We start from the raw sequence: 8,579 nt of genomic DNA, 5'->3' as shown, positions 1-8,579 counted from the left end.
TCCAGAACGCAAGCACTGGGCTTGTTTCCATGCAGTCCCATCTAATCCCGCAATTACAGGTTGGCATTTTAAGGTTTTTTCCCCCAGATGTACAGCAGACTTTTGACAGATAGGGTGGTGAAAATATCATGGGTGTAGTCACTGGGCACTCAGTGGAACAGGTGTTTAGCATATAGGAGATGAAAGGGGAGTTAGGCAGGAAAAGTTTGCCATTGCCCCTCCTTGCTTTCCAGGCACCCTTACTTCACAGCTTCATTTTTTTTCTAGGATTTAATTTCTCAAAAAAGTCTTTCACACACTTTAATCAAAAACTTAATGGCTAGCCACTCACCTCCCTTCCAAATCCTGGTATGCACCCCCACATTTGTATCTCCCAGAAACACCCCCAACACATCCCTGATGCCTCCAGTGCATCTCCCAATGTATATCTCCCAGAAACGCCCCAGCCCACCATTATTACACCCCCCCCACAGCCTTTCAACACACTCCTGCCACCATCTCCAACGTGACACCCCCCAAATCTATATCCCCAGAAACACCTCCTCCTGCTCAAACTCTTTATCTCCCAGGGCAATAAGAACAGCAGGACGCAAACTGCCCACACTGTGGGGCCAGGAAGGGCTAACCTGCTCTGCAGTGGGCGCATCACAGTCCGTAGCCACAGCAACTGTGATCCACCGTGACACTCATCTGAGCTCACGGGGGTGCACCCTGGGCCTGCCTTGTCTTTTACATCTGCAACCTCCTGCTGCTTCTGAACCATGTGGCTGAAAGTGGAGAGCCCTTCCTAGCCTTGGGGGCTGAGGACAGCGAGCCCACCTGACTTTTAAAGGTGACCTGCAGGGGCTGGTTTGAAGATGTCAGGGCTCCCTTTTCTGCTGTGGGAGGTGAGAACCTGCTTTTCAGTTTACCAACATGACTGCTGAGTGAGGGCTGTGCCAGCGCCCTGCTGGGACACTCCAGCACCCAGGAACATGTACCCTGAGCAGTGTCACTGAAAAGGCCAGGCTTTCCCATCTCCAGGTTAGTCACTGCTACTAAATGGCTCTGAACAGCCCCTCCCCACTCTTCTGCTCACTCCAGTTCCAGATGGCAGCCATTGCTGTCATCCAAGATCACGAGACTAGTAACATTTTTCCCTTGCAGGTTTCAAAGCTCTCACTGCTCACCTTCCACTCACTTGCCTATGGAAAGAGGGTGGGTTTAGGTATGGCTAAACACAGGTTTGGTATCCAGACTGGCTGACATTACAGGCACTTACAGCAGGTCTTTCATCAGTAACCTGCCTGTCCTAGAAACTTGGGGTGCAAGCCACTTCCCCCCCATTCTAGCAGCTCTTCCTGTACAACCACATGGAGTTGGAATCACAAATTCATTGAGCTAGTTGACACACACGCCTTATTGTACAGCTCCAGGCACTACTCCTCCCCTGAGTGTTGCAGAGGGTCCAAGCCACAGTTTTTCAAATCAAGATGTATTTTCAGAATACTCCCGTTCTCCCAAGTATTTCCAACCCACAGTGGTTGCAACCCAGCCTGGGTGAGGGCTGCAGCCCAGGCAGAAGGCAGCATAAGAACCAGAGCAAAGTGGCTGGAATCACAGCATGAACGGAGCCCCAAAGGGAGACAAACAGGCGTGGCTGGATTTTGAGCTACAGGGTTTTTTAATGAGGTGAAGCTGAGACTTGATTAAACAGGAACTGCCCTGACATGGTGGTGAAGTGCTGACGGGCATTTAGTCAGGTTGCAGCTCAGAGATGGGCACTGGAGCCGGAAGAAACACCTGCATGACAGCACTGCCCCACCTCAAGGTCCCAAGCCTGGTTTAATCAAGTACAACCTCCTGTAGACAAGGCCTCAGCCACCCAAGTCAGATCTGTTGCCTCACAGACAGACGGCACGTGGTCATGAAAGGGACAGCAAAGGAGAAGGGTGAAACTTTGGAATCTGGCCACAGCAACCAGGCAAACAGTGGTTGGGAGTAAAAAAATATGGTTTTTCCTTTTAATTACATCAGTTATCAAAGAAAAAAAAGCAGTGGTAACAAAAATACAAAGCTCTGAGGTTGGTTGTTTTGGGGTTTTGTTTTTCCTGTTTTGTATTTTTTTGTAACAAGCTGAGGAGCAGACCAAGTGCTTCAGTTTAGCTTCTGCTCTGAGTCTCTGCTGGCCGAGTATGAGTAAGCTTTTCCCAGCACCAGCCGGTCCCGCAACAGCTTGAAGAAGGCGTAGTAATTGCTGAAGAGGATCAGAGCCAGCGAGATGGTCTGGTGCCACTTCTCCGAAGAAATCAGGGAGTAGAGCTGGTAGAAGATGACAGCTCCTTCCAGCACGATTAAGATGTTCAGGATTCTCAGGGGTTTGCTGAAAAAGAACTGGGGGAGAAAAAAAACACAGTAAGGCAGGGCAGGCAAGCCAGGCTTTCCACCTAGAGTGCTCTACACATAGGATGCAGCCCTGGGAGGATCTTGCCTCCAGAGACAGCAGCACATCTCCACTTCCCTCTCAATGGAGGGCTTTGGTGCTCTCACACTGACGGTCAGTTTGCCTGGGTCCTTTCTGGAAAGCTGCCAAAGATGGCGGGCTTGAGGAGAGGTACAAGACTGTCACTGTCTCAGCCCTGGCTGTCTCCCTCCTGTTATCTGACCTTGGCAGTAACTGCCCCCACTCAGCGACTCTCTATTCATCTAGCTTAAGCTGTGGGCACCAACGATACGGAAACTGTAACTGACTCGAATAAAGGAGGGGCCCAGCTTACGTGGAAGCGGAAGTGCGAAACGTCAGATGGCACAGCCACGTTGTAATGGCCCACGGCCTTGTACACGTTCTTGCTGTGTTTCACCAGGACCCCCTGAGGCCACATACACTCCTCCGTCCACCTGCAAGAGAAACCAGCAGGCCTTCCCTCAGCCCCTTCTTGGACCAGGGCTGGCTGTGGCCACCCACACCCATTCAGCTGTGGATGCTGGCGCTACACCCAGAGTCAGGACGGCAGTCATTTCTGATGGCACAATATTTGCACTAAGCCAGTGCACACCTACCACAGCAGGGAAGGGGCCGCTCAGGGCAGCTGGATGGGGCCAGGATAGCTCCTGCTCCTGTGGACTTAGGTTTATAAGCAGACACAGGAGGCAGATCTGGTTGCTTTTCACCTGCTGCTAAGCAAAGTGCAAAGGGAAACAGTATCTCTCCACTGGGTGCACGGCAGATGTACTCCCTGCCTCAGCCCCATTTGAGGCAGTGCACACCAAGAGCAACCCCCTGCCTGTCCCAAGCCAGGGAGTTCCTTACTGGTGCTGGAGCACATTGGAGCAGAGGGCCGGATCCACCTTCTGCCAGCAGCCCAGGTGAGCTGCGGCTTTGTGGAGGAGGTCGCAGTACCGGGCTGGTAGGAGATGCTGCATCAGAATCACAGAGGTGCTGATGGAGACCAGGAGGAAGAGCTCGCATGACCACCGCTTGTCATAGTACTGCGTGTTCTGGGGGATGAGAGAAGCAGCCAGACCTGCTGTTAAAGGGCAGTCAAGGCACAGGGCACTTGGCCAAATGAACCTGGGCCTCATCCTAGCAGCCAAGGAGCTACACCCACATGGGGGTTGCTCCTAGCTCCATTCTTGGTTCCAGAGCCAGTATTTCCTTTGTAGTGGTCTGAGCTCTAGGAGGGGGATTTTAATAGAGGACTGCAGGACAGGAGATAGTCCCCATCATTCCTGTCCTGGAGTGGTCACAAGAGACTCCTTAACCAAACACTGCTATGAACAAAATGGCCTCCTCCCTTCTTCAGCTCTAGGGACCATGACTGTGATTACTGGCCCATGAACGCACATGCACACAACTGCCCAAGTCAAGGGAAGCACTGTGCACGCTAGGACCTGCTGGGGTCTGTTAGGTCCCAGCTTTTATTTCTTGGGGAATCAACCTGCCTTCCACTCCACATCCCGCCAGCAAATGCAGAGAGTCATAGAATCATGGAAAGAGGGTTGGAACAGACTGCAGGAGGTCACATCTAGTCCAACCCCCTGGCTCAACGCAGGACCATTCCAACTAGATCATCCCAGCCAAAGCTTTGTTTAGCTGGGTTCTGAAGACCTCCAATGATGGAGCGTCTACCACTTCTCTGGGTAACCTGTTTCAGTGCTTTACTACCCTCCTAGTGAGAAAATTCTTCCTAATATCCAACCTAAACTTCCCTTGCTGCAACGTGAGACCACCGCTCCTTGTTCTGCCATCTCCTACCACTGAGAACAGTCCAGCTCTATCCTCTTTCGAACCCCTCTTCAGGTAGTTGAAGGCTGCTATTAAATCCCCCTTCAGTCTCCTCTTCTCTGGACTAAATAAGCCTAGTTCCCTCAGAAGACATGTCCCCCAGCCCCCTCTGTGCACAGAACAGCCCTTTGAGTCATCTCACCTACTCTACAGACAGGGGGGTGAGACCTGCTTGGTTACAACGTCACATCTCCCATAGCTTTAGCATCCAGTCTGGCCACAGCTACAAAGAGGAGTCAAATGAAACCCCAAGAGGAGCACGTGGGATCAGAGTTCACAGCCCTCACTCACCTTCACAAACCAGACTGGCACAAAGGCAACGTAGTAGGCACTGAGCATGGAGCTCACCAGCACTTCCTTCATCCTCCAGTTGAAGTCCATCTTCAGGTACTCCACCTCATTGCGGATCAGGTCCGGGGAGAGGCAGCAGGCATGGGTGGGCATGGCCTCCATCCCGTACATCTGCCTGGTGTGCTGCTTCCATGTCTCCTTCAGTACTGTCAGGTAGTCCTTGCCCCGGGAGCTCATGTCTCCTGTCTCTCGCGGGCCAATGTTGGCCACCTGTGAGAAGAGGCCTGTCTTCCGAAAGTCACAGTTCAGCTGGAGGAAGGGAATGTACATGCCGAACCTGGAAGAGCAGAATGGGTGAACAGACTGTGACAGCGGTACCAGTCCCAAGCCATTCCCTGCAGTGGAAAGAATTAGCCAGACACTGCATGATGTCTAGGACTTTGAAGGCTGATATCTGTGCAACTCCTAAAAGGATCCAACCAGGTCACAGATCTACTGGAGGTTTCTGGCAAGGGACGCAGTTATTAGGTCCGCCTAAAATGCCCTGCAGATTCTGGATGTGCGCTGCTAAGCTCCAGATGATATTACAGCTTCATGCTGGGACCCGTTCCAGCAGCTAGTTCATCTCCTGGAAGGGGACACAGCCAAAAAGATGGTCCTTCATGATCTGCACCAGCAGCCATGTGAAACTCTTCCATCTCTGCACTATCCATGCTCACAGGGTCACCTGCAGGTCCCCCCCAACTCAGATCTCTGACCTCCAATCACTGTCACCGACCTTTTACCCCTTCAGAGGTGGTGGAGGTAAGGCCCAGCCCTTCAGCAGATGCTTCTCACTGTGGTGGCACAGGGCCATTCTACACCTGAACCACATCTGTGCACAGCACTCAGCCCTCCCCCCCTGCTCTCCACCTGGCAAGGAAAATGGACCGGGGAAGCAATTCTGCTCCTGGAATGAAAATGGGAGCTGGCTCCAGAGTTGTGGTTAATACAAGACAGGGAGAAGGTGCCTGAGTTGATCAATGCAAGGAGGGGGAAGCTGAGGAAATGCACTAGCCCAGGGCAAGCTGGAGAGAAATGGGACTTTTTGGAGAGCTCAGGAAGTCTCAAGGCAGGGCCTTTTCAGAGATCCCGGCCAAGGGGCACACTCTGGCCGATGCCTAGAAAGGCTGCGATAGTCAGGGAAGGACCCAAGCCTCAAGCTAACTCCATGTGGTCCTTATGATCTGTCAAGAAAGAGAAAACTAAGTGCAAGGGAGTCAAGAGCTTGTTTGCTTTCAAGCCTCATCTTGCCCCATGTGGGCTCTGAACATGGTTTGATCGGAGAGGCGGCATTAAGGATTCATCAGCTCAGCTCAGCTGGGGGATGAGATACTCACGGGTAACACAGGAACAGGAGATTGAGGAATGAGTAGGTCCGGAAGAGGTGAATTATTGATTGGCACAGGCTCCAGCCTGTCCCGGTGAGAACAGCAAAGCGAGTGATCACCAGGAGGACAGAGCGCGGCAGAGAGACCTTGCCACTCTGTGAAGCCTGCAGGGAAGAGGAGGCAGAGCAGGGCAGAAGTTACCAGCGGTTCCCAGTCTGTCCCAGTGAGGCCCCACTTCTGCAGCAAGCCCAACTCTTCCAAGGGAACGTCAGTGGGACCCACACCCCCTGAGAAGCGCTGTGACCGCATTGGAGGCTGCAACCCCAGGTCAAACAACCTCCCCTTCTTCTGGAAATGAGTGTCATGTTGAATCACTGCTTGGACCCTCCACGCCAACACCAAGCTATCGCAGAAGCAGTGACCTCAAGGTACTGCCATTGGGTGGGACAGGCCCAGTGTAGATCAGCATCTATCCAGAGCTTGCCCAAGACCAAACAACTGTGCACCATGCACAGGCTGGTACCCTGACAGGTCACCAACATCAGCCTGAAGACAAGGATCAGCCTGTTCCCATGTATACAGTGGGAAAAGAGCGCCATCTCCAGCTTCCGCCTTCCTGTAGAAAGACTCTGAAGCAGAATCTACCTGTGAATATACCCTGCTGAGGTCGGCAGCTTCCTCTGACTAGAAGCAGGGGAAAAGGTGAAGGAAGCCAAACACCAAAATTTCCCTTGAGGAAGAGAGCAGAGTCACTGCGGTCCAAAACACACTGGGATTTGGAAAGGGAACACAAGGCAAGAAAGGACTGAGACACGCTGAAAGAGATGGTGCCTGGGCTCTGTTACAGCTTGAGCTCATAGGCTTTGAGAACAGGGCAAGAGAAAGGGAGAAGCTTTCAGGGCACGCAAGCTTTCTAGTCACTCTGAACTATAATCCTGGGCCTCGCTGCACCTTCAAATTTACAAACCAGCACAGAAATCCTCCTAGTCTCACCAACCACCTCCATTCTGCTTTTCCACTCCTCCCTTTGTTCCTGAGAAGGTTATAACTGGTCAGGCCAACCTGATACGGAGTCGTACTTAGAGTCCCTACATTTTCATCGCGGAGCACTACTTTTTTGGGTGCAGCACCTGGCACCAGCTCCCACTACTGGTGCCTGCTATGTTGCCCTGACTAGGGCCCCAGGCCAGAGGTTCTCAGCCTTTTTACACTCAAGGTGCCTGTCATTAGACTTAAGACCCCCTTTGCAAAATGCCAGCTCTTTGCTTTCATGTGTTTTTTGACTGCATAAAAATACCTGAGCAATTTTTCAGCACTCTAAAGCCAGCAGCAGGGCAGGATGACATGGTGGATGCCTACTGGAAATCTCCAGGTTTAGCTTGTGAAACACGGGTAGGTGTTTGCAGACCCAACTGTGCTAGTACTCCACTGCATCTGTGACACCCTTTAAAAAGATCTTGCAGCACCCCCGGACACTGCTTCACCCTGGTTGAGAACTGCTGCTCTGTGCCCACTTTGCTGCATTCATCTACCTCCTGTGCCCCAAATACAGAGAGACAAGGGGAGACAACGCTCACCGGTCTGAGCCCTTACCTCCTTCACAATAGCACCGATCAGCCGGCGCGCGAGGACGATGGTTGTCACCGTCAGCACGTTGAAGTCGATGAGATGGAAGTTCTGCAATGACCGAAGGGGTACCTCACTATTTTCTGACAGGCAGCAGAAAATCCACAGGCAATGGGCAAGTCACCCAAGCCATTCCTCCTCCTCCCTCCCCAACATGCCTGGTGTCAGGGTGCCTAAAATTTGCCCTAAGACTCGCTGAGAAATCTACCAGCACCACCGGGCTGGTCTGCATAAAACGGAACCGATTCCAGGCACCTGCATGTTTAACGGGAGACACCCAAATCAGCCAAAACTAGTTCTGAACCCAAGAGTCCAGAACCATACCAGCAAACATCCTCCACTTGCACCTGGGGCTTCAGGTATTTCCAAATCCTTTGACAGGTGTCCTACGTGCAGGCCCACGCCTGGAGGCTTGGGGTTCAAGTGCCCCCACATTTTGCTTGCTCAGCCGTACGGCCCTCGGAGCAAGCGAGGGAGAAGACTCCTGTTTCGATGAACTGGGTGCAAGGCCGGTACCGAACCGTGCCAGAAGAGCAGGTCAGGAAAGCTGCCTTCTTGGACGCAGCTACGCGGCATTTCCCCAGCCAGGGTAAGAAGCCACGACGCACCCGACCCGAGCATGCTCCTGCCACAATTGCGTAGCGCAGGCGTCGCCGCGCGCCGTGTCCGAAGCCGCCTCCCGGGTCCGGCATGGCGGCGCAACGGGACGGCGTCGCCAGGGCTGCGAGCCCAGGAAAAGCAATGCTGGTTTCCTCGACTTCCCACAGGTTCGGGAGGTGGCGCGTGGCGGGGTCCTTACCAGCGAGGTGTGCGAGGGTGGGTGCGAGGGCGGGTACCACCACACCGTCTTGTAGATGTTGACGTAGTGCACGAAGAGGGCGACCAGGTGGCAGAAGAAGAGCTGCAGCTCGAACAGGACGCTCCGCTCCACCGGCAGCTCCGGGATCTTGCAGTGCCGCAGGGGCACCACGGTCTGCGCGGCCAGGGGCGGGCTGGACAGGCCTGGGCCCGAGCTGCTCCTGCGGGGC

At 53.3% G+C, this 8,579-nt stretch overlaps 1 protein-coding gene and 1 long non-coding RNA gene across 2 annotated transcripts in view; one reads left to right on the top strand and one right to left on the bottom strand.

The window, feature by feature from the left end:
* Positions 1-8,579, top strand: part of LOC109294065 — a 110,550-nt gene that overhangs the window by 93,571 nt on the left and 8,400 nt on the right. The gene's annotated exons all lie outside the window — the stretch shown is intronic.
* Positions 2,069-6,012, bottom strand: TMEM39B (transmembrane protein 39B). The gene is made up of 6 exons (XM_019512274.1): positions 5,935-6,012; positions 5,334-5,467; positions 4,556-4,892; positions 3,290-3,477; positions 2,757-2,877; positions 2,069-2,373 (listed from the first exon to the last, which is right to left on the bottom strand). The coding sequence occupies exons 3-6, from the start codon at positions 4,883-4,885 to the stop codon at positions 2,137-2,139; spliced, it is 876 nt and encodes a 291-aa protein (XP_019367819.1). The 5' UTR covers positions 4,886-4,892; positions 5,334-5,467; positions 5,935-6,012; the 3' UTR covers positions 2,069-2,136.

This window comes from Gavialis gangeticus, unplaced genomic scaffold, assembly GCF_001723915.1.
Source record: "Gavialis gangeticus isolate Ggan-Ray unplaced genomic scaffold, GavGan_comp1, whole genome shotgun sequence".
NCBI lineage: Eukaryota > Metazoa > Chordata > Crocodylia > Gavialidae > Gavialis > Gavialis gangeticus.
This window is presented reverse-complemented; position numbering and strand designations above follow the sequence as displayed.

Coding starts and splice junctions, on each gene's coding strand:
- TMEM39B (XM_019512274.1), bottom strand. CDS start 4,885: ATGTACATTCCCTTCCTCCAGCTGAACTGTGACTTTCGGAAGACAGGC. Junction 3,478..4,555: donor TGCCAGTCTGGTTTGTGAAG/GTGAGTGAGGGC, acceptor CTCATCCCCCAG/AACACGCAGTACTATGACAA. Junction 2,374..2,756: donor TTTCGCACTTCCGCTTCCAC/GTAAGCTGGGCC, acceptor TTTCTCCCCCAG/TTCTTTTTCAGCAAACCCCT.